We start from the raw sequence: 25,876 nt of genomic DNA, 5'->3' as shown, positions 1-25,876 counted from the left end.
TGATTAATTGATATACATTTCTTACATACTCTTCCTTTAATAATCTTATTGCAATACTAGGATGTTTTTGTGAAACAGAAAGGTTCTTTAGATGTCAAAGATTCTTTATGGTACCATACAGCCAAAAATGTTTTTTTTTTATGCACCTTTATTTTCGAGAGTGTATTTATTTAATTTCATTTTGTAAAGAACCCTTCTGCTGTTTATCAAAAGCCAGCAGCAGTTAAATATGACACCTTGCCGTTTATTATAGATATACTTTTTATTAGAAATATGACACATTCATTTTGTGCTCTGAAAACTGTACAATAACAAAGAAACCCCAGGGAACTTAAAAAAGGTGTGTGGAGGAGGGCAGGAAGGGGAGAGGACGGGGGAAATCAGGCAAGCACGTATCATCTGGAGTGACAGTCAGTGATACCAAAATACACACCGTTACATAAAGTTACAGAACACTGATATAGTCCGGTAACCCGATGAGATTTGGGGATCTCAGAATCGCGATGATATCTATAATAATGATAACAATAATCCCCAAGCACAGTAAGAAAGATATTTATAGGCTAAAACTCTTCTGGAAATAATTACAATGCTGTACAACAGGACTCCGACGAGAGAGTCTTGTGCTTTCTCTGTGTGCAACCACAACCTGACCAGAGAATAACACCCATCTGCAGTGTCATATAATAGTGTATGTATATATCATAACTATATATAAGTCAATACTATTCCATTTCATAATTCTTAAGACAGTTCTCCTCCAGTTTTTCTGGCTTAACGTCAAGCGAATGATATCGTGTCGCTTCACACAATAGACAGCAGATCTCCGGCCCTGCCACAGTCACTGAGGAATTCGCTGATAGGTGGATGCTTGATACAAATCTCATGCTGACTTGATCAATCTGCGATTTTCACTGACGTCTTTAAAGCATCCACAGGTCGGCGCGGTGCACACAACAGCACAGTGGCTATGATGTGGGCATGAGTGGCACTGCTGTGGGCGATACTGGCTCTGAGGGGTTTTCCTGGGGGGCTTTTTTTGTTGATACATTAACAGTCATATGCAGATGGCTTTGGGCACTGCATTGTGGGCGACGGGCATCTCACCAATCACGTCGCCCCTCACACCACATTTATATGCATGTGTTGTGTCTCACACAGATAGCAACAACAACAATAATATTTAGAATGAGTGCATCACGTGTCTTTCCAGATTCCCGCTGGGCAGTTTGAAAGCTCTCTGTAGTTTCCAGTTCAGTACGTCTACATTTCTATACCATAATAGATCTTTAATGACAAAATCGCTAATGTGTGTTTGTTTGTTTGTGTATATCCAGAAGTGTAAGAAATTGAAGGCCACTCACTAAGGCTCATCTGATCTTGAATTTCTGTCAGTCACTCCCAGTGTTCCCATGGCAACATCCCAGAATGCCAAAGAGGGTGACCGCTTAAGTTGCCCAGTTCAGCCATTCTTGGTAGTGCCAACACGTTACCATAGCAACAGGCTCAGACCTGCTTTTTCAGAAGTGTTATGATTCGCTTTGACATTAAGGAAAAGGCCATTCCAGGATAAAAAATAAATTGCACAGCCACATTTCCATGTTGCTTTCTGAGACTCTCTTTGATTTTTCTCTTTCTGTTTCTCTCTCTCACAACATAATTTCTTCCACGCATTCTTGTCCACATGAAATCCCTTTTCCCTGCAAGTAGAGTTTTTGTTCTGTTTTTCCAGATTTGCTTAGGGGGTCAATTCAGACCTCCGTCTGCAGGTCCATGATCTCTTGGCCCACCAGAGGGATCGTGGCGCTGGCCTTTTCCCACTCCACTGCTTGCATCTCTAGGGGAGAGGCCTGCAGGGGTTCCAGCTCCTTACGTACCCATGATGGTGGGGAGTGAGTCTTCCTGATTCCCTCCCATGCCCGCTTACTGGGAGTCTGCTGCTTGTCCTGCGTTATGGAAAGATGAACTTGTTAGTATGAATTTTTTATTGTAGAAATTTTTGGGTGAAAAAAACATAAATCTATATTTTGAAAGTTGTTTATTTTAAGTTTAATGACAATTGTTCTCTCAGAGTTTGCAGAACGGTTAAAACGCTTAACGGGTTTTTATTAAGTCCGAGAGCTTGTTGACCCTTCATTGAAAATCTATGTACGTTATACTGTCCATGTCCAGAAAGGTAATAAAAACATCATCAAAGTAGTCCATGTGACATCAGTGGGTCAGTTAGAATGTGTTGAAGCATCGAAAATACATTTTGGTCCAAAAAGAAAAAAAATTACGACTTCAGCATTTTCTTCTCTTCCACGTCTGTTGTGAAGCGCATGCGCAAGATTAAAGTCACGTGACTGCAGTGACACAGATGACGTACGACATGACTGACGTGTTATGTGGTGCGCCCCAGCTGTTTTTTTTGTTGTTGTTGTAGTTTTTTTTTGTGCCCGAGCTTCGTTTACAGTCTGAGAGAGACTTATGCTGTAAGTTTGAAAAAAAAAGGATAACTGAGGATAACATGTCATCCGCATCACTGCAGTCATGTGACTTTAGTCTTGTGCATGTGCTTCACAACAGAACTGGAAGAGAAGACAACGCTGAATAAATCGTATTTTGTTATTTTTGGACCAAAATGTATTTTCGATGCTTCAACACATTTTAACTGACCCCCTGATGTCACATGGACTACTTTGATGATGATTTTATTACCTTTCCGTACATAGATTTTCAATGAAGGGTCAGCAAGCTCTTGGACTAAATATAAACATCTTAAACTGTGTTTCGAAGATGAACGGAGGTCTTACGAGTTTGGAACGATATGAGGGCGAGTCATTAATGACATTATTTTCATTTTTGGGTGAACTATCCCTTTAAGACTCATATTGTTTCCTTTTGGATTTTGTGGAAACAACCTGAGCATTTCTTCAGAAATGTTACATCCGTATGCCGTCTGTTTGTGTTTTCGCTTTGACTCTCTTATTTCATTTTCTCAGACAATAGAAGCTGCCATTGGTCAATTTCCACCCTTGCCCGCTGACCTGCCAGTAGGATCCTTACTAAAAGTCTACAGGTACGTACGCACAAAAGCCAAAAATGGCATATGCTAAAAAATGATATATCCCTTTATAAATCACAGATCACCTGCAAGTGTGCATACATGAATCATCCTCAGATCCCACCCTGCAAGCCCATTCTCCCATTAAGTTTGTTTTTTATAGATCACAACCTTTGCGTGGGAAATGGCGTACGCACGTTTCCAACCTCGGTTTGTGCGTACGCTTTATAAATGAGACCTCAGGTCCACCATCCCAAAATTGCCCGGTCCCAATAAAAGAGCGCGCTAGACCGCTGGTGTTACACCCCATCTCTTTGCCAAATTGCTACATTACATAACTGCTACTATTTTGGTTGTATATAATTGTGTGTGTACGTTACTCTGTTTACCTATTTATCTCGTGTTTTGTATGTTTGAAGAGGAGTGAACAGGTAAGGATGTCACGTGACATACATTTTGCAACACATAGAGTTCTGTATACTGTATTAGTACACTAGGTTAGTAGCGAGTGCCACCCATTGTATGTTTTTCCTGACTTTTTGGTTAAAGAGTGTAGTTTAGGCCTTTCTTTTCTGTCTTTGTTTTGGGTTTAGTGAGTTTAGAGGTTTAAACGTGAGTTACATTTGTTTGGTTACGTTTATTTTTTTTAATTTAGCACTGCTCGCGTTCCTTTTCTCCTCCCCCTTCCCTTGTGTTTGATTGCTACATATCATATTGTAAATATTTGTACAAGATACACATGTAAACACTAAATGAAAAATACTAATTAATTTGTAATCGTACACTAAGGTTGGTTTTATCGCTGCCTCCCGAGGACACGCTCCATCTCTTCCCAGTCTTCCCATCCACTGGTGGAGAATCTCTGTCTTTCTCTGCATGCTGTATCTTCCGGTTTAAGTCCTGGAACATGTCTTGGTGGCGCTTCCGTGTATGCATGATCTTCTGTAAGGAAAAGCAGGACTAAAAACTTGCAAGGAATTGATGAAACCATTAAACACAATATATCTGTAATCTGAGGTAGAGAAGATCATGCATACTCACCTCAAAGTCCAACTCTGCGTAGCGTGATTTTCGTCTCTACAAAGAGAAAAAAAAAGGACTTTATTGTCTGCAGAGGCTTTTATCAAAATCCTTTTAAGGAAGTCACTCCGCCGCCATATTTGCAGCGCCTCCTGTCGATTCTGCGCATGTGCAAAGTTCCTCTCCCAAAGGATTTCTATTGACGATTGGCCCTTTTAACTGAGAGGCGGGACGAGAGCACCTATTCTGACTGTTGCGATTTCCCCCATTCATATCAATACCAATGACACATCTTGTTAAAGGAAAACACCACAGTTTTCAATATTTTACTATTTTCTTACCTCAGCTTAGACAAATTAATAAGAACCTATCTTTATTCAAAGAGTGCACTTAATCTTTGTACAGCACGTTGTGAATGTGTTAGCATTTAGCCTAGCCCCATTCATTCCATAGGATCCAAACAGGGATGAATTTTGAAGCCACCAAAGCCTGAGGTCGAAGTGCCATAAACTTCCGCCATACAATATAGTCTTTAAATAGGAAAAACATGGAAGTGTTTGGTGGCTTCTAAATTCATCCCTGTTTAGATTCTAAGGAATGAATGGGGCTAGGCTAAATGCTAACACATTCACAATGTATTAATTCATCTTTGTTGAGGTAAGAACATAGTAAAATATTGAAAAACGATGACTTTCTACTAGTTATGCTACAGAAACACTTAAAAGAAAATGTATCGCTTGTATACTGCATGTTTCTGACGAACTCCTGGCATGCGCGTGCAGTAAACAGCTTGTGACCGCATGGCCTTTCCTTAGCCTGTCGGAGAGCGTCTGAGGGCAGTCTGACATTCTGCATGCTCCGAGCACGGCTGCAGCTGTGGACCCGCAATGCATTCTGGGAACTTGTTTGCCCCGAGGTGAGGAGGAATCAACGCTTGTCATCTGCATCCTCTTAAAACACGAGCAAAACCTGACCTTTCCAGATACTTTTTCCAAAGAGGGATGGATAATTGCAGATGCAAAGTGGCACAATTTTTGTAGCTTCCTGTCATTTCCTCAAAGCGCACTCCTTTTAATACCGCAGATTTTTCATTCCATTAAATGTTTTGATGTGGCATCAGTATTTGTTGGAAATAAGTGAACGCGCGCATTTTGCCGATGTCAGATGAAATGTTTTTCTGACACTTATCTATGCAGGCGCCCCGCTCTCCTTCATGCACAAATTAGGACACTCGCTCCCTTGTGGCTAATATGACAAACATTGATGCGAATTCACAGACTTGCAGGCAGATGGGTCTACAGCATGTCTTCTTGGACAAAAAAAGTGTCTGTCAGTTATTAGAAATAATCATGACTGAGAAAGAAGGTGGACGGTATGGCAACGACAAGAAAATGTGATTTTTACAAGCAGGGATGTCAAATGATGTCTATGGCGTTGCACACTTATATTCTTCAGATTGTCAAGCCTCAAATAAAGTCTTTTATAAAGCAATGTGATTTAAACCTACAAACCATGATGCACAGTCTACATTCCTTACAAAAATCAAGTTTATCTCTCATGCTAATGTTTGGGATCACATAATCATGAATCTTACCTCCAGAGAGCTCATAGACAGTGTGGAGATTGTCTCACTTTTGGACATCATGCCCGAGTTGCCCATGTCCCCTTGCTCACATGCATTATTTATCCCCTGAGATTCACTGGAGATGTTCTGCTTTGTTTGCAAGGGGGAGTCCTTATCTGAGCAGGAAACACTAACTCGATCAGTCGGCAAGCTTTTTAGCCCAAACCCCGGGATGGGATCCGAGCCACCTGTGTTGGCCAGGTGAATAAGCCTGGTCTGCGGTAACTGTTCGATGCCGATGTTGTATTTGGTGGCTTGGTCCTCCTTCACGCCCTTTGCGGGCCTGAGAGTGTTGTTGTTGTTGGGCAAGAGGACGTAACCTTGGTTGGTTCCTCCACCTTCGGGTCCTCCGCTGTCTCCCGGAGCCCTGTTGTGATCTCCGTCCAGCTGCTTAAACAGCTCTCCATCACATATATAAATAGATTTGGCTCCGGGCAGCTCCGTGCTGACCCCGGCGATGCCGCCCTTTTCACGGCGCATGGTGAGAGTGTGGCTGGCGTAGTCGGCGACGTTTTGCAGGTGGACCTTTGCCATGCTGGCAGGAAGTGTGTTGAAGTTGGATCCTTTTTGTACTGTGATCTGCTGTGAAGCTACTTTCTCCTCACCCTGTAGGGAAGAACGCTTCATGGTGCCTGCAAATCAAAACAGACAAAAGCATTAGTAGGTGAACGCATGCAGATTGATAGAAACACTAATCTCTGATCAGCACAAATTATAAATCATGACCTCAAATATGGTGCACAACTAAACAAGCCAAATAGATTCTTCTAATGTAAAGACGTTAAAAGCTTGAATTGAGGTTTCAATGCACCTCTCAACTAAAGTGTCTAATATCGTAAAATTGCTTTACTGTACACGGCGTTTCAAATTATTATGCATATGCCATTTTTGTTGATTTTTCCAATACAGTCAGCAAGTTTACAAATTTTATTTTACCCTCAACAGTTATATGACAGTGTGGATGTTATTATACTTAAATGAAATAAAAATGTCAAAAGATGCTTTAATACTTTGAAAAATATGCAACATATGCTGTTTCAAATTATTATGCAGAATGCACTTTAACCAAATTTATAATGATATAATGGATTATAATGATCCAAAAACAGATATCTGTCAAATGTGCTTCATGGATAGATAATTTTTTCCAAAAAACAAACAAACACAATGTAAACTAAATAATGTATTTACACAAGTTATATAGTAAAATATGAACACATCTTTGACATGACTTTAACTCTCCCATTCATTAAACTTGTAATGCTGTGTTCAGACCAGCCACGGTAGAGGCGTCAAGCGCAAGTGATTTCAATGTTAAGTTAACGTGAAGACGCGTTGACGCACATTTTTTTATTGAATACAAAATCTACATACAACAAAATGGCATAAAAGGACAATATTTGTCTTGTAGACGTGAAGGGCTTAACACAAGTAAAACAATACAAAAACACACAAAAATAAATAAATAAATAAAACCTTAAAACAGGTTTATTAACATTTTTATTGCAGTTCGCTTTTCCATTTTCGAGGGGGCATCTGAGAAGTACTTTAATTCGTTTCTAAATATAACAAACAAGGGAGGTAATTTCAGGAATCTACATTTATGTATAAAGTATTTTGCCAATAATATAATGTTATTAATCAAATCAAATAGTCTACAGCAATCCTTAGTTATCCCATACGTTATATTTTGTAAAGGGAAGGTGAAACCGACAGTCACCACATCTTTTCTTATCAACCATTTAGAAAAGTTAACGCGTTGACGCACGTCTGGAGGTCTCGTGGTGCGAATGATGCGTTTAGTGCAGAGCCTTATTGGCACATCTAGTTCGCACGAATGGTGAGTAAAAAATTTAAACTTTGACGAAAAAACACGCCACGTTAACCAATCAGGAGCTTGCTCTATCGGCGACGTAATTACAGAAAGCAAGCGGAGTCACAGAAGCCCCTCCCATGACACAAATTTCCATGTGAATGTCTCGATGACTAGAATTTCATGCGCGAATGAAGAGAGTAAACTCAAAATGTTCAAGCAGCAAACTAGACACGATAGACGCGAATTTGACGCCTCAAATGCGGCTGGTGTGAACCCACAGTAAGTATACAATTATAGGTTTGTCTTTATTTCTCTTGAAGACGCTAGTAGTATTGCATCCCTTAAGGCTGGTTCAGACGGTACGAATTTAAAATCGTCGGCCGATTTTCCAACCCTGAGAGACCCCACACACGGCGATAAAACATCGCGGGTCTAACAGTTTTGGTCGTACAGTTAGTGGTGCACCACCACATGGCAAAATCAACATATCACCCGAACCGATTTGACTCCCGAGCAGTCCCAGGTCAGACGGGAAATCTCGCAAAATCTCTCGAGATCAAACGTGATTTCAGAGAAAACAATCATGGCGGACGAAATGGATGCAGTGGCGATAGTTGTTTTTAACCGACAAAAAACGTTCTCAAAAGAAAAGGCGATAGTCAAAGAAGTGGAGACAAGACAATGCGAGCATGGACTATACTTGTTACATCATGATATGGAGGTGAGTTGTTGTGACCCGTGATTTTGTTTACAAGACACCGGTACATCCTTGCTTCCTCGTCACCTCACTTTCTGATTGGCTACACGTCACAGTCCACAGGCTGCATGCTCGTTTGTTCCCGGGAGACACCACACACGAGAAGAAATCGGGCCAAAAAAATCCAACATGTTGGATATCCCCGATTTGAGATCGGAGCGGTCCCGAGGTGCTTCCGAGTAGACGAGAGCAGTCTAATCACACCACACACGGCAAGAATATCTGATCAGTTTATTTTACGATTATCGGAGCATCCTTAAGATTGTCGGAAGGGGTGAATCGAGGCTTAAATCGGCCTAATTATCCTGCCATAAGTGGATGTTTTGAATCATAGTGCTGTCCACCTCACAGATCTTTCATATAGGACTAAGGTCAAAGGATGATGGTTTTAATACCTTGATTTCTTTCTCATTTTATGCCAATGTGAATTAAAATAGCCCATGATGCTTTTTGAAGCATGGGATGGTATATTATACTCCATAAAAGTACATTTATTTCAGAAGACATGATTCCCGTTATATCCCATTGTGAAAAAAACTATTTTTAGGAACTCTGCATATCTTCTTTGACCCCCTCAGGATCCTAAAGGGACCTACCATCTTACTTCCCAATATTTCTGTCCAAATCATTACTCTGGCACCTCTCCCTAATGTTAAAGTCTTGTTTGAACATAGTGCCTATTCACCAACAATACAGAATGACATTCTTCTCTACTATTTAGTGAAATGTGACATGTCAATGAATAAAAAAGTTTGAAAATAGTCTTCTAGCATTCTGAGCTCACAAAAAATGTTTCATTTTTGCAAGTTTTGTTTTGTTGGAGGGGTAGAAATCCAGCTTTATGCACTAAATGATCCCATATTAAAGGGGTTCTTGGGGTTCCAGAGACACCAGCAGGTTTGCTTCTTAACTATGGCTTTTTATGGCTGCCTTTTCCTACTATTTTCCAAAAATATATTTTAAAAAGCCTTTATATAGTCAAATCTTTCTGTACTGTGAATCACTCATAAATCTGATAATAGTTCAAGAATTTCTGTTTTGATCCACCAAGTACAAATTGTTATAGGAAATAATTTGCTTTTTTAAGATAATGCACGCTTTTCTGTCTTTAGAAGGATCTTTTTCATACCCATATTGTATGAGAACTTTAACTTGCTTAATAATTTGAAAAAGCATATTTTGCAAAGTATCTTTTGACATTTTTATTTCATTTAAATAGAATAACATCCACACTGTCTTATAACTGTTGAGGGTAAAACAAATTTGTAAACTAACTGACTGTATTGGAAAAATGGCATGTGAATAATAATTTGGAACATAGTGTATATACCACTGCACATAGCATTATGAATGATAAAATCATCCTACATAATGTAAAGAACATTCTGCGATAGTATATATTAAAATATTAAGGTTATACTGAGTAAGGTCATAGGTCAAAGATTGAAATCAATGTAAAATTAATAATTAGAATAAAACTTCTTATAATTAAAATGAAACTTTATGAAAACTTTATCAAACTGAGGATTTTATCACAATGCTTGACCTGTGCACAACACTTAAGTTTCACTGATGTTGATGCAAGTCATAAGATAGGGCCTTAGAGAATCTGCATAAAAGAAAGCCTTAATTCTTATTCATTTACACTTCAAATAAACCCCAAAATATCTTGCTGTCATCACATCCAAGTCTATATTTCCAGATGCTTGCATGATATATCTTCTAGTAAAATCATCAGAATATCATTTCTGATAGATATCAGAGAAGAAAGCTGCCATTTGATAATGCAACGTCAGGCGGGATGTAATTAGGACAGGCCGACAGATCTGAGGCACAGCTAGGGAACAGACAAGTCAAATTTATCTGTAATAGCAGATCACATTCTGCTCGCACGAAATGCATTATGGTCGCATCTTGTCAAAACAGCCGGCTGCACCTCTCATGGGATCTCACGGCAACTAAGGGGAGTCAATCATTGACTCGAAATTAAGTTGTGAGACTCACCTGATCGACACGCTATATCCACATCCTTTTCAAAGTCAGTCTGGAGAACACAGGAAGCATGTTTCACCAAGACGGAAGCTTCAATTATGTTTTTGTGTTTAATAGAAAAATACATGAAAGGTGAGGCTTATTGTAACAGCAAGTCACCATCAGCTGTGCATGGCCATTCTGGAAAGATCCACCGGAGTCTCCGTTTCCATCTTCCTGGCGATCGACCACTCGACACTTAACGGCTTCTTGCACCTAAGGAGTCACCAAAATCTCATGTAAACTTTTCAATCTAAACGATAAAATGTAAGACCAACTCAAAACAGGGGTACGCTCACCTCTCTGCGTAGAATGCAATGTACCATCACTATAACAAAGCCCTCGAGGGAGTCAAAAACAGCAAAAAGGATTTGAAACAGGGCTGAACGGCGGTCAGTAATGGCCAGGACTGCAGACATCCATGTAAGTGCCAGTAAGGGCAATACAACACAGGAGCTCCACAGCGACGCCCTACAGGACAGGAGCAGAATTACAATCAGAGGGTACTTAATATAAATCACAACGACTTGACAAAGAATGACAAAAAGGGCAAAACCAAAAGATAATACTTCTCTAAAAAGTGACTATGGCTAGAAAATTCTCAAAACATTAAGTTATATTTTTCACGCATCTTATGGATTTCTTGGGGTCTAACAAGTGTTTTAAATTATGATTGTGTAATTTCCGGTTAAAAACAGGATATCTGAAATACTTTTGGTCAATACAATTTAAAATCGAATGTACTTTTGCCCTTTTTGTTGATTATACTCTGAACAATATCAATATACTCAAAACATGTAGGTTCATCACAGTTTAAACAAATGATAACAGGTGCAACAGGTAAAAAAGCCAAAAGAAGCCAAAATAAGAAGTAATGTGAGACAGAGGAAAAGGTGGACGAATGAGAGGATGATGGCATGTAGACACAGCAGTGGTCTTTGGGGAACAACTCCCCCATGATTGTGGATTTGGAGGGAAGGGCCAACATGCTTAAATCATTCACACAATTTATATTTCTCTGTCTCTTTATTATTATTATTGTAATGATTTTTTTTTAATCCGATAGATTTTTCTGCATTTGTCTATTTATCACACACATAACCACACACACTTCCCATACAGATACAAAAACACCTCATTTAAATACCTACAGTCAATTAACTGGGTTTACTGGCTAAAATGGTTTATGGGACAAGTTATAGGACATCTATTGTACTTACGAAGGGTACTGATTTACTGAGAATGTCTGTCTTAACATTTATAAATAGATAAAATATTAAAATAATTGTAATTAGTTTGTTGTTATGACTGATAACTGATTTAATTGCTTAAGTTATAATTCAAGCCTGTTTTTATTTCAAGTAAAAAATACGTGGTAAAAACATAAAATGCAGAGTAACTTACAGTTGAGAGAATGCATAACTACTTAACACTTTTCAAACCAGCATAGCAAAAAGTTTATATGAAAAATAAGGCCTGTTGGATAATGGCTAATACCTATAAGATTATAGTCCATTACGCAGACTGTATTTACAGTAATATTCTATACTCAAGCTTGCATCCTAGTCATCTACATATGTATACAAACATGAATACACATAAAACCTTCCTGATCTTTCACCACCTCACTCTCTGCTAATGTATGTTTACAAACGACAATATATAAATATACAGTACATAAAAGTGAAGAAAATGACGTAATGACCGATGTATGGTAACCCGTACTTTGTATGTGACCTCTGCATTTAACCCATCCAGTGAGTAGTGAACACACGCACTGCAAGTCGTGAACACACACACACACCGAGCAGTCGGCAGCTGTTACTGCAGCGCCTGGAGAGCATTTCGGGTTAAGGAGCCTTGCTCAAGGGCACCCCAGTCTCAACATGCTACCCGTGAGACTTGAAACGGCAACTCTTGGGTTACAAGCCCATTAAGTTGTTTAACCTATGCTGGGTTGTTTTAACGCTTTGTTGGGTGAAATATTAACATTTTCAAGTTAATTTAACCAAATGGGTTGGGTTCATCACTTTATGACACAACGGGTGCAGTCTTACAGTCAAATATTAGAAAGCACTTCTATTACTACACCTTACAAGATGTGCCATGGTAACCACAGTTTCTACCAAAAACTATTATAGTTAATGTTTATGGGTAAAACTATGGTTCATGTTTAACCCAATGCTGGGTAATTATTAGACAGAACACACATTGGGTTAAGAAATAAACCTATGCTGGGTTGTTTTAAAGGAAAACACTACAGTTTTTCAATATTTTACTATGTTTTTACCTCAACTTCGATGAATTAATACATAATTATCTTTTTTCAATGCATGCAGTTTTAATCTTTGTACAGAGCCTCGTGAATGTGTTAGCATTTAGCCTAGCCCCATTCATTCCCTAGGATCCAAATAGGGATGAATTTAAAATCCACCATGTTTTTCCCATTTAAAGACTGTTACATGAGTAGTTACACGAGTAAGTATGGTTTCACAAAATAAAACTTTTGTTTGGAGCCATAGGAATGAATGGGGCTAGGCTAAATGCTAACACATTCAAGAAGCACTGTCCAAAGATTAAAAGTGCACGCATTGAAAAAAGATAGAAGTAAGAACTTAGTAAAATATTGAAAAACGGTGGTATTTTCCTTTAATGCAATCCTGGGTTGTTTTAACTCATGGTTGGGTAAAAATAACCCAGCAGAATCTAGAGTCTGAAAGCCAACAACAGCATGTCAAATGTTGCTACACACCCATATAATGTAGCTGTTGTAAATTAAACTAGATTGATTACTAGAGAGTGGGTTGCTAGTGATATACCAGATGTAGGTAGAGGTATAGCACAAATACATTTACATAAATTTAAATGATTATATCGTTAACACATACATTTACATAAATTTAAAGTCATTAAGATGACACATGTACAACGAAAACAAAGAATAAATTCTGGGTCGGACACAAGGGACAGCTAATGCTTTTGTAAATCGACAAGGCAGAACCAGTTACCAGCCAATGCAGTAAACATCACTACTCAAAAATTAAACCATAAATAACTAAATGATACAAATGCGGCAGAAATTATTGTTACCATGGTCATTTTAATTTTTTTTAAATCAAATATACACTACTAACACACACGCAGAAAAGCTTCAAAATGGACTCATTGGGAAGATTTAGTGCTGCCTTCGCTAATCACTTCTTACATAACAGAAGGGTGAGGGACATGAATGAGGGGAGAAAACCGGAAGAGAAAGGGGTGAGGCAAAAAAATATGCAGAAAGAAAGCAAAAGGCAGAGCATTAAAAAGTTGATAAATAATTAGCGGGACTAACATGGCGTTACTGGTAGCTGTGGTGGAAACGTCAGCCGAAGAGATAACTCCGCACTTGGCACATTTGAGGGTCATATTGTACAGTGGCACTGTCATCTGACTGCAAAGTCAAATCAATACACTGAAATACACATATTCACTGACATATAACCACACACACGCTCTAAATGCACGCATGTCCAGGGTCCAAAATGAACAGGAATCGAATCGTATAGCAGTCTGACCCTCACTGATTTACAGTAAATTCATAAAAGAAATGTGAATTATTCAATGAAGTAACCTGCATGTCGCAATTCGTGAAACATTTACCATTAAAAGTTTAGTCCTTCTTCTGCATGTATCACCGCATTTGGCAACCAAAATAAATGAAAAATACTGTGACTGCATAAACTCAAGTTAAGTCACATGACCTGCACTACTTTTGACACAATTTGTTTATGCTAATTTTTAAACTCATTTTTAATAAAAAAAATAATGTAAAATGCAGTTTATTGGCTAGAAACAAATGAATAGAAGTTAATTTTGGACCCTGCATACATCTGTAAACACGTACACACACAGTGCTAGCGCTCACAGAATCCCCATTCCAGCTCGCACTCAGGGTAGATTTCTATCAGGGTTTTGGGAAGCATGTAGGATATGCGGTGCATGTATATATGAAGTACCATCACATATTTCCACTGACAGTTCTGAAAAATACTACTTAACAAGATTTCAAATCTGTCCTATCAATGACATCAAAGTCTATTTTGCATTAGTATGCCATATGGAATTTGCTTGATTTAGGCTGCGAGCAGTTTAGCCGCCCCACTCTGCATCTGTCTGTGGGCCCTGGAGAGAGACGCGATAATTCAAAAAAGCTGCCTGAAAAACACACACGCAAACATTCATTCGGGTTGACAGCTGGAGATCGTGCATGCAGACTCTAGCTAAATCACGGTCATTTTAGGAGACAAATTAAAGTAAACCACTATGATAACTAACAACATCCTGTGAACAGGTGAACGCTGGAATGAGAATAAGTAGGCGATACTATCCTAGATTAAAATGTTATTGCTCAAAGGATGCTCTTTAATATCTCAGGAGACTGTAAGATCTTAGTTTTGTTTAATTTAAAGGAATAGTTCGCCCAACCATGAATTTATGATAATGTACTTATAAATATATCTAAACTAAATAAATATGAATTTAATTTAATACAATTTATATTAAAATCATTATTTTTACATAAATTGCAAAGCTCCAAAAAGCACAAACATCCATCATTAAAGTAATCTAAATGATTCCAGTGGGTAAATAAATGTCTTCAGAAGCAAAGAGAAAATGATTAATATTTTGAGATTTTTTTTGAGAAACTGATGTGTAAACAAACAGATTTGAGTGTGAATGTGGCCTCATGATGAAACATGCAACTCACAAGACACCAGAGAACCAATGAGATTTGATGTTATTGATGTGCTGTCATATTTTAATTTGGCTTTCGGATCTGTTCAAGATTACATGACAGCATTTTACTATAAAATTATTAAATAAGTGTGTTCAACCAAAGAAAAACATTACACCAGTGGCGGCTCATGACTGATCATCCGAGGGGCGCAAATTCAGTGTCATGTGTGTTGGTTCCGCTTCCAAAATATGTGTTTGTTGCGTCATGTGAACCATGTGCATCAGGTGTTTTGTCAAAATAAGTGCCTGCCGCAGACGAGTCAAAACGGTTTATGATAAAAGAGACGCTCACGTTCATAAACTGCATGCAAGACACTCCCTTAAATGGATAGTTCGGCCAAAAATGATATTAAACCCATGATTTACTCACCCCAAAGCTTTCCGAGTTGCATATGTCCATCGTTTTTCAGACAAACACATTTTCGGATATTTTAGAAAATGTTTTAGATCTTTCAGTTGATTAAATGTAATGTTACGGGGTCCACGACCTTCAAGTCCAAAAAAAGTGCGTCCATCCTTCACAAAATAAATCCAAACGGCTCCAGGATGATAAACAATGGTCTTCTGGGGGTAATCCGCGCGTGTTGTTGTAGAAATATCCATATTTAAAACTTTATTAACGTAAATAACTACCTTGCGGTAGCGCCGCCATCTTAAGACTCCTCTGTATTCAGGAGAGAGTATTAGCGTAGTGTACGCACTTTTCTTAGTGACGTATGACAATGTCGGAAGGCGTGGGCACATGGCAGCATCAGAATAGCCTCCGTAGGCTGCGTTTTAAGCTCTCATCCTGAATGCGGACGCGACTGGCGGAAGATGGCGGCGCTACCGGAAGGTAGTTATTTACGGTAATAAAGTTTTAAATATGGATATTTCTACAACAATTTAAATCATGGGTTTAATATCATTTTTGGCCGAACTATCCCTTTAACAGTAAACTCTGAGTACGCATGAGATTATGGGAGTATCTGGCAAAAGCGAGCGTCTCTTTTATCATAAACCCTTAAGACACATCTGCAGCAGGCACTTATTTTGACAAGACACGTGATGCACACATGATCTCTCGACAGGCATATTTTGAAATAAGGAACCACACACATGACGGGCTACATGCATGTTGTGACGAACTTCGCATCGAGCGCCCTCGAAAAAAGAAGTCACTGGCCGCCACTTCATTATATATATCTGGGATGGCATGAGGATGAGTAAATTATAAGAGAATTATACAGTAAGTGTTTTAGATTTGGGTGTCATTCCCACAAGAGTTTCAGTCTATTTTAATTGTTTTTTAATCTATGCATAATGTAATGCTACCTTTGGACACAATGCATCTTCTACTACACTGCCTATGCTTTTATCATGAATCCCAAGTGTGTTTAAATAATTGCTGATAGCGGAAAAAATGAAATGCATTTCTTTCTTGAAATGCAATAAAAGCAGCATTCATTATTTAACCTTGTCCCAAAAAATCTTATGCAACTGCTTCACTTACTGTATGCAAAATGGCCACCTGCAAAATACACTTACAGACATAAGCGTGGCATGGCAGCCCTAACAGGCACGCAGTCGATTCTGCTACTGGCAGACATGTAGATTAAAAACCACATAAGAAATACAATTCTAAGGAAAAGGCCAATGCAACCAATAAAACCTTACTGGAGGCAGCAATATTAAAAAGCAATCAGCATTTTTGTGAATTTACAAGACCATCTTGCTAGTGCTTATGAAGGTGGAGGAACTTCAAAGATAGAGCTGATAGTAGCCTACCAATATAAAACAACTTTGCTAATCTTCATTCTAACGTAGTTCATCATTCGTTATTTTCGCACCACAGGTAATAAAGTTCTTGATGAGCTAGACAGCTTAAGATAATGCCAGAATGAAAAGGTATACAGAGACAACTAAAATGTTTTCTGCACTATGCATAATTAACAACATGAAAAATACTGAGCTTAAGAAGGTAAGGAAGAAAGAGGACAAAAATCCTCAGTTTGATTCTCATTCACCCGTTTGCTGTAATCTCTTTAAAAATATTTAATGGGTTTGAATGATTTTTTTATTTGAATGATTCAATGACTCACTAATAAATCTATGTTTCATTACTGAATAAAAGATACTTTCGAAAGGTGTTTGCCCTAGATCGTATTAATGTTTATAGGCAAACTACCTTTATAAACTATTATTCCAGTCTTTCTGTAATCATTTAAACATTTTGAATATAATGCAGAAAGAAATAATAATACTGTGTGGTTAAAAAGAGCTGTTTGAAACCTATACATCAGGGTTTCCAAACTTTTTCAATCCACAACCTACCTAGAAAGGTACTGTATAATCTCAAGACGCACCCATTTTCATATTTTGCTTAAAGCAACATCTTTGCAAACTGTTATATTTGCAGTATACAGACACATGCGGCCAGTATAAATGTGAGCGTAGAGAGGTTTTTCAATGCAGTCATATGGAAGTTGAACTTCACGCTCATGTGGTGAATTGTGGGATTGACAGCGGAGAGAAAAAGGGGTGAGAGCAGCCAAGAACGTCAAAAAGGTTGGGCGCTTCTCTGCTTTATATATGGCTAAATATCAAGTGACAAATGCCAGTCTTGATGTATGTTTCCGACTGTTTGCGAAATACTGAGCCGAAATCACGTCTCATTTCTCTTTTAATTCAGGGCTGTCTTGAACATCCGCTAAACTTCAGGTGGTTATTTAGCGTCAATAAAATTAAAAGATGACAAGGAAATGCAATTAGGGTGGACACAATACGCTTGTTCGAGTTCATGCAGCGCTCGAGGGGTGAGCTGAAGACGGAGCCATCAAGTTGGATACCTGCTGCTTGCTGTAGTGACGTGTGAGCCGTGTTTCCATTTTTTTTTATCGCGATGGAGTGAAGACGATAAAACGCGATATATTTTATTTAACAGAATTCGCCTTTCAAAGCCTACAGTGAAAGGCCGGTTTGGGCTGCAGCCCTCTACTTCCCGGTTGAATTACGTCAATAAAATAGTTTTTGACTAAACTCCGCCCACAGGAATACGTCAGTCGCCAGCTAAGCTAACGGCAAGCTAAGTTGCTATTGAATCACAACACACTAAACCAGCTACACAATCAGAACTCGATACGTATTTCTGAAAGAGGGACTTCATTGAACAAGGAAAACATCAGCCCGTTCTGAGGACAGTGAAACCAGCGCTATACAGATACTGTAAGTAAATTATGTATAAAATAGCGTGTTTTTTACACGTGAAACATGAACACATGTTATTTTGCGCACTGTAAACACAATCAAAGTTTCAAAAACACCAAAAGTACGGGACCTTTAAACTTGAAACGCACATAATCATTGTCATCAGTGAGGCGACCAATCACAAGCTGTGTCGTCATCAAAACTACTTGCAGCCGCTCTTGCAGCCTGACGCCCCATTTAGACAGCCAGTGACCAGCAGTAGCAGAGCGACGCGATCTCATTAATTTTAATGGAAACCGGGCGACTTCCGGCGACACGAGCGAAAGTGACCGTTGGCGACCATATGGGCGTGTCCAGCGACACGAGAAAGTTAAGAAAAGTTTAACTTTATGTAAATGTCGAGTGAATTTCGGGAGCGACTACCAATGAGAACGAAGCAGTGGAGTTCACGTCATCCTTCTCTCGTCAGTTACTGGCGTGGATGGTACTCATTTATTTATGACAAGCAGATTTAGAAACGCCTCATTGAAAGAGACGGGCGACACACAACGATAGCATCGCTGGCTGTCTGAACGAGGGGTGAGGTAGCAAGCTACTCTCGAAATGCTCTCGCTGTACTTTACGTCAGAGTCACATGCCTTCAGCGCCAGCTCAAGTCTGACAAAATTACTAACCGGCATGCACTGCTTCAAGTCAGCCATCGATCGGTATGTGCAGGGCCGCATGAACTCGAACAATTTTAATATTTTCGAAGACCTGCATACAATAAATAAACTAACACGTCCCCAAAGCAAAAACGTTTTAGCAATGTCAGCGGCACTGAGCGGCAAAGTGGAAATACACCGTTAATGCAACGTTTCTGCATCTGTGAAAGCAACGCACAATGAATGTGAGCTTCATCTGTGCTTTAAACATGCAGTTTAAACGAGCGAAACATTATACAATTGTCATTGCTAGTCATTTTTTGATCTGTTTTTGTGTGGGCTAAATGTCATTTGTGCCATTCTCTGCAACAGCCGCTAAATGCGCAACCCACTGTTTAATAACCTCTGATGATGACTGCTCTGACTCCCAATGTTCCGGTATGCTTTTTATCAAAGGTTTAATAGACAGACAAATTGTTATAATTTAGATATGAGATCATGTGGGTGTCTGAATCGAGATCGTGATCTTTTTAATCATTAATCATTTAGCTCTAATAAGAGGGAATCAAAATTTACCTTAAATATCATACTTGAATACTACATGTTCCTGATCTTATAACAAAGAATAAGTATTTGTATTCCTTTCACAGACTATTGGAAAATGTTCACCAATAACCATATATCCACTGTTTTAGCTCCATTTTGTTTTTGAATTTAAATCAGATGGTGTCGCATCCCAGCAAGGCTATAAGTAACTCACTTCTAGCCAAAAATCAACTTGAATTTGTTACATGTTGTTTTGCCAAAATAACTTGCGAGATGTACGATATTCCATCAAATAAGCAATGTCAACAGTGATTACAATGTGTTTGGTTTCATTTATTTATGTAATTTAATTTATTATTGGGCTATGGTTAGACATCTGGTCTTTGTTTGGACAGCTATTACTGTAGAAGTCTTAAAATGCAAAATTGCTTGCTGGAATTTTTTCAATAAAAATCCAAGTCATTCAAAAATACTGCCTGTCACAATTCAATAAATTACAACAAACTAAAGTAAAAACGATTGCCAGTGATTTCAAACACAACTTTCTATAAATCTTGAATCAATCAAATATTTATACTTTGAGCACTTCACACATTCATTCACAAGCATCAAACATCCACACAGATATACAGGGACCAAATCTAAAAAAAAATGTTAATTTATAATAATCAGAAGAAAGTATTTTTAAGCCGAGGGGGTTGAGTTTCCCTAAAACCCCAAAGAGAATGGCATATGAGGAATATAAATGGCCAATTATAATAAAGGGTACTGAAGATTACAATTACCTAATAATGGGGGGAGCTAAGGCCAAGCTGAACAGGGATTGAAAAATTGATTCAGAGCTGTATCTTAACCAATCAGTGACAGGGTGGGAGGGGCAGAGAGGAGAGCCCTGAGTGTGAGCGAGGGGAAACTGTGGTAACGCAGATAAAAAGTTTCAAACAGCACAAAAACAAACATAATCAATCATAGCAGAGAAACAGACAGTTGTTCAAAGAAAATAATCTAAAAATGAAAGAAGAAAGGACAAATGAATAAACAACTGGATGCAGAAACGATGCCAGTACACGCATGCGTCAGCCTGCAGGCAGAGAAGCTCGGCCCGGGAAAGGAAACACAATCATGAGTCATAACATGAGTAATATTCCTCTTCAACGTAATAAATCCCAGGCTACATATGCTGTACGGAGCAGATAGAGCTTTAGAAAGCGTGTGAATTTTGGAACAATCTTGGAACCCTTCCACTGCATAATTAATAGACCAAGAATTGGACGGCGTTAGATCATGAAACCCTTATAAAGAGGTCTATATTAAGAATTTTCGATTTATGCTTCAGCTGCAATGACATTTAACTCATAAGACTTAAATGCTTGTCAAAATCAATGGATATAAAACAAGAAAGCCGCTCAGCCTGAATGCTATCGATCAGATGACGTTTTATGTAAGATTTCCTTTGCCGGGTCTTGCGTCTGCCCCTCAAATAAACACTTTTACACATAGACATGGCACACATGGATATAAAACAGCTTTGCATCAAAATGCACACCGACACCTAAAAATCAAGAGAAGCTGGAGATGATTAAGCGAGATGTGGAAAATCACCAAAGGAATGCAAAAGAAATGTAATGAGTTGAGCAAATGTGTCATGTTGCATTTGACAGGACCAATAACCAGTCTGTTGCCATCTCTCCACCGCTTCTCCAAACAATATGATTTTACTTTATTCATCTAATTTGTGTCCAGTTGGAGGGGAGAGAGAAGTCATGAGAGACCCGGCCACTTAATTTCTTTCCAAGGTCTGGTTAGAGGTCAGCCAATGGGATCAATGAGTGCTTTGAGTCATACCCTGCTCTTTCCTTGAGTTTCATATCAGTTATGCCATCTTTGGAAACTAGTTTATTAAAAACCAGAATTCCAATAACCATGTTAACCTGGTGAAGAGAAAGAAGAGACGTGAACATACATGTGCATTAAAATCCAGCCCGATCTCACAATATAAATGTGTTACTAGTGTCAATTTCCTATGCACCATAAAGTGGATATTTTAAAGGGTTTAGTAAAACCTTGGTCCATATCCAAAGCTTTACAAAGTTCTAAAAAATTTAAAAAAAAATAAACCCCTTTAAAATTGCCACTAACAGAATCTTACAAAATCTCCATTATATCTCCAAAACGTCTGCAAACATGAAATCTGTTATTCAATAAAACAGATACAGCCATATTACATGCTAATACCGAACAGATCAAGTTTAATTAGTCTGCAGTGGTGTAATGAGCTGACTATTATGCCCAAACCAAATGAAGCACACTTAGCATAAGCTGTCTTTAAACAGATCTGCTCATACACAAATCACATGGAGTGGTGAAGGTAACCACTTGTAATGTAATCAGTTAATATTTTACAATGTGTTTGGGTGCAGTAACGCTAGCAATATTCAGAACTGATTCTAGAAATGAATGGATAAAAGATTTCTGTGCATGAAATAAGAAAAAGAGAGACTGTACCAAAACGACGGCAGCAGCTGGTCCCACAAATGCGTACAACAGTCCGCCTTCCAAAGACAGCCAGCAGCTAACACAATTAAGGTAATAACATCATATGATGAACAAATGTCACGTGACCAAGTGATTGGTTGCTTTCAACAGGTCAAAAAGTCATGTGATTAAGTCTACTTTCACTTTTATACTGATTACTTTTCTCTTACTTACTAGTTAACAGTGCCATATCCCTTTGCCTTTGTAAATCCCACAGAAATTGCTACAACAAGAGCAGGTAAACCTACAGCAGGTAAACAAAAGTTAGTTAAGGGGAGGTGGGTACAGTAGGTGGGTAGCTGCCATTAAACCATAAATATGCAAAATATATACTAGATATAAGAAACAACTTCATCAATCCCGCTAATGGACCATGTTTAATTTAACTGTTGAAAAATCTATTAAAAAAAGTTTTCAATTGTTTTCGATGAATTATATGAAGAGTTTGGTTCCAAAACACGATAAACCCCATTTAAAAAGAATGGTACCAAATCAGTATTGAATCAGGTCAGTATTAAAAAGTAAATCCTTAATTTTACGCAAAATCTAATATCCGCCGTGTTATTCTGTCATCTTTTCTCCCTTTTTCCAAAATGCAATAAATGCCAGTCTTCCTTCTTTACAGAGTGCAATAAATCCGCTCAACAAATCACAGCTCACCATTCCACGCATTGTAAACAACAATGGCGGCGAACTGAATACACACAGAATCCTAGTTTTCCTCATCTACTTTGTACTTCATGATCAACAAACAAACAAAAACAAAATTATATTTTGATGGCATTGATAAACCTGTGGCGAGAAAGAAATGTAAGCCATCAAAATCTACTGATTATGTGAGAGGCACTCGAGAGACGGAAAAATGCCGGTTGTTGCTTGTTCTGACACGACAGCATCAAGCCTTATGTCATGTTAACACATTGACCCCAGGGGATCTTATGAAAAACTTTCCTGTATTTTACTCAAAGTCAATGAAAATCGAGCAGGACCTAAACATTTTAAAGCTGATCGCTGTCAAAAAAAAAATCAGCGATGACATCCCAAAGATGACTGCAGCAATGACGGTGTTCTTAATATGACAAAGTAAATGTTTTGATTAATGCCATTAATGTTATTTTTTATCAGTGTATATCACTAGTCAACTAAATTAATATAACATGACAAAGATGAATGCACATTTATATATTGATTCAACAGATTTATAGCATTTTAAAAAAAAAAACTTGGATTTATTGCATTTTGCGGAAAAAAAGAATACATTTTATAATAAATCTTTGAAAATAAAATTATGGATTTGAATTTTTATGTTATTATAACCTAAAGATGCTATGTGAACGTTTGTGACAGAAAATAGTGGTTTTCATATTGTCACTTTCTTGGTATAGAAAACACGTTTTTACCCAAATTAGTCAAAATGTATTTATTGCGTTTTGGAACCAAACTCTTCATATTATGTCACAAGATGTGTCATGCATAAAGATGGACTGGAAGCCAGAAAGCCTCACCCCAACCAAGACAAAGGAAACGCTTGCGAATGATGCGGTTTCTAAGACGGCCAGTCACGGCCATGTAAGACTGCCACGCCTCTGTCAGAACCCAACAGAAAGAGGACAGGAAGAAGAAATGCAGAAAGGCAGCCACAAGAGTACAGACAACCTAAGAAGAGAAAGAAAAAATAGTCAAAAGGAAATAAGGAGATAAGAAAAAATAAAAACACACAAAGAGTACAATATTTACTAATAAAGAAATCAAAGACTTGTGTGTGTGGTTCCAAGATTTATTTAATTTAAACCATTTGTGAATGGCATTGTGTGGGGTTGCACCTTGTTCCGTGTCTGAGTCTGTCCAATGAGAATGAGAGCGTTGGATGAGATTATTGATAGACAGAAGTTGATAAGGATGACCGAACGCTCTGACCGGATGTACCTGTTGAAGATCATGTTGACATATTTAGCATGACATCTGTTGCTTCCGCACAAAATGTGCCATATGCCAGAATTTTCCAGCAAAAGGTTCACAGTCGCCAATTTAGTTAACTGTAGCTTTCCAGCCAATAATACAAATTTAAAACATAACAAATAATTTGTTTATTTTGTATAAAAAATATATTAATCTGAATTAACATTCTTTCAATACATACAAATATGTTGCTTAAAATAAAAATTTATCTCTGATTATATACTGTGATCACAAACTCCAATGCACTGTACAAACATCAGCCGCTGTCCATGGTGCTGAAACCCATGTTGCTTCATTGCTAAGTAGCCTCACTGCTACGAGGCCATTATAAGTTTCCCTTAAACAGATAGCTAAAAAAAATAAACAAATTTCTTACCTCCATACTGACACATAAATGATGATGAGCAGCAGCAGTGTAAGGGACGAGACCCCGCATCCCACGATCAGAGTTACAGATGGAAGCTGGTTCTTATCCATGTTCTGTCAACACAAGAAATGAACTCAGTTAGCATTCAAAGATGCCAACAATGCATCAGGCTAGCCCGGCATGTGATTCAATGGTAAAGATACCAGGGCTGCTGTTTATCAGGCTCACAAGGTGACATGAAGGTCACTCAGCAAATACTGACAGATCCAGAGCGAAGAACAGCACAGAAACTCACTGGATGCAGGTTCCCTAGTAATGTCCTCATATACTGCAAGATCATAAATATATGCCTAATGCTATGAAATGCTTGTACAGAGGTTGTAACCCAAAAGCCTCAGATTTAACGCATATGTGCAGGCACTGTCTTGGTTGCCATGGTGATGTGATTGCGAAACAGCGGCCACTGCAGTGGTGTATGCAGCATTAACCATACCATAGACGTACTGTAAGTAGCAAAGCGTGCTTGTAGTAGTGTTTGTGAATGCCTGCATTCCTTGCAGAGGTTGATAAATGAACACGGCTTAAGCTAGTATGCTAAATGATAGCTATAACAAGTAATCCACATCTAGAAACGCTAGCCATTAAAGTGCAAATACATTTTAAATATACTAGTCAACATTTGAAGTGGATCAAAAAAGTTTATCAAAGTTGTCCCAAGACAAGAATGGGTATTAGGGATTGGTTTTATGTAAACTTTTTTGAATGGTTTTGATCCACTTCGAATGTTGACTAGTGTACATTAAAGTGCTTTGATGTTAATGTTACCGAAGAATGCCCATCGGTGCCAGGCACCCTCAGAGGTGTGGACTTTTCACCTTAACTCGAAAGCGCAGACATATACGCACACACAAAGGTAATTGGTTGAGTTTATAGCCTGTCTTGTCTCCAGCTTTAATGTGCGCACAGGGCCAAGTTAATTAAATCCCTCTGATTAATCTGCACTCCAGTAAGGTCCCTACTGACAGTCAAGAAAGAAATGTATCCACTGAGACTAAGTTTGTCTTCTCCTAGCCAATCTAACACTTGACTAAGCCTAAGCTGTCGTGGACAGCTATTATCCACAGCAACCTCTACTGAAGATATTTAATTCATCAGAAATTTAGACACACACAAAAACTGGGACCTGTCTAGAAACATCAGGTGACAGGCAAAGATGGGTGATCTTCCATGCAAGATCTAATGAGTCAATATAATGGTATTTGCAGTAAAAAAAAGGATGAAAAAAAGAGTCTTGGTTTAACTCTAACTTTCTGTTTCAACAAGAAACGTAGAAAAGCTTCACTCAGCAGCCAACTTTATTGGGTCTTTAAATCAGTATGCAGATGAGAAAAAGCAGACATTTTTATAAATGTATCTTTCAAAAGCACTAGCCAACTTTTTTATTGCATTTAAAAAATATTTCTATTGATTTCATAATGGGCTAATATTAAAATCCTCAACACTGTTTGCAGTTTTTGTTGGCATTCTTACTGACCCATATTTTGAATTGACACGTTTAGTGCTTCA

The 25,876-nt window shown here is 38.3% G+C and overlaps 1 protein-coding gene across 1 annotated transcript in view; it reads right to left on the bottom strand.

Moving 5' to 3' along the window:
• Positions 1-681: 681 nt before the first annotated feature.
• The window catches only part of adgrb1a (adhesion G protein-coupled receptor B1a), a 103,676-nt gene continuing 78,481 nt past the window's right edge, over positions 682-25,876 (bottom strand). The window contains 14 exon segments of the mRNA XM_073811550.1: positions 682-1,946; positions 3,830-3,988; positions 4,088-4,123; positions 5,661-6,322; positions 10,268-10,307; positions 10,415-10,510; positions 10,594-10,765; positions 13,629-13,727; positions 21,295-21,380; positions 21,955-22,021; positions 22,159-22,228; positions 23,490-23,640; positions 23,808-23,910; positions 24,320-24,423. Coding sequence (XP_073667651.1) covers positions 1,752-1,946; positions 3,830-3,988; positions 4,088-4,123; positions 5,661-6,322; positions 10,268-10,307; positions 10,415-10,510; positions 10,594-10,765; positions 13,629-13,727; positions 21,295-21,380; positions 21,955-22,021; positions 22,159-22,228; positions 23,490-23,640; positions 23,808-23,910; positions 24,320-24,423 — 2,040 coding nt within the window. The 3' untranslated portion in view covers positions 682-1,751.

Source organism: Paramisgurnus dabryanus, chromosome 13, assembly GCF_030506205.2.
Source record: "Paramisgurnus dabryanus chromosome 13, PD_genome_1.1, whole genome shotgun sequence".
Lineage (NCBI taxonomy): Eukaryota > Metazoa > Chordata > Actinopteri > Cypriniformes > Cobitidae > Paramisgurnus > Paramisgurnus dabryanus.
Note: the sequence above shows the minus strand (reverse complement) of the source record. Positions and strands in the feature narration are given on the sequence as shown.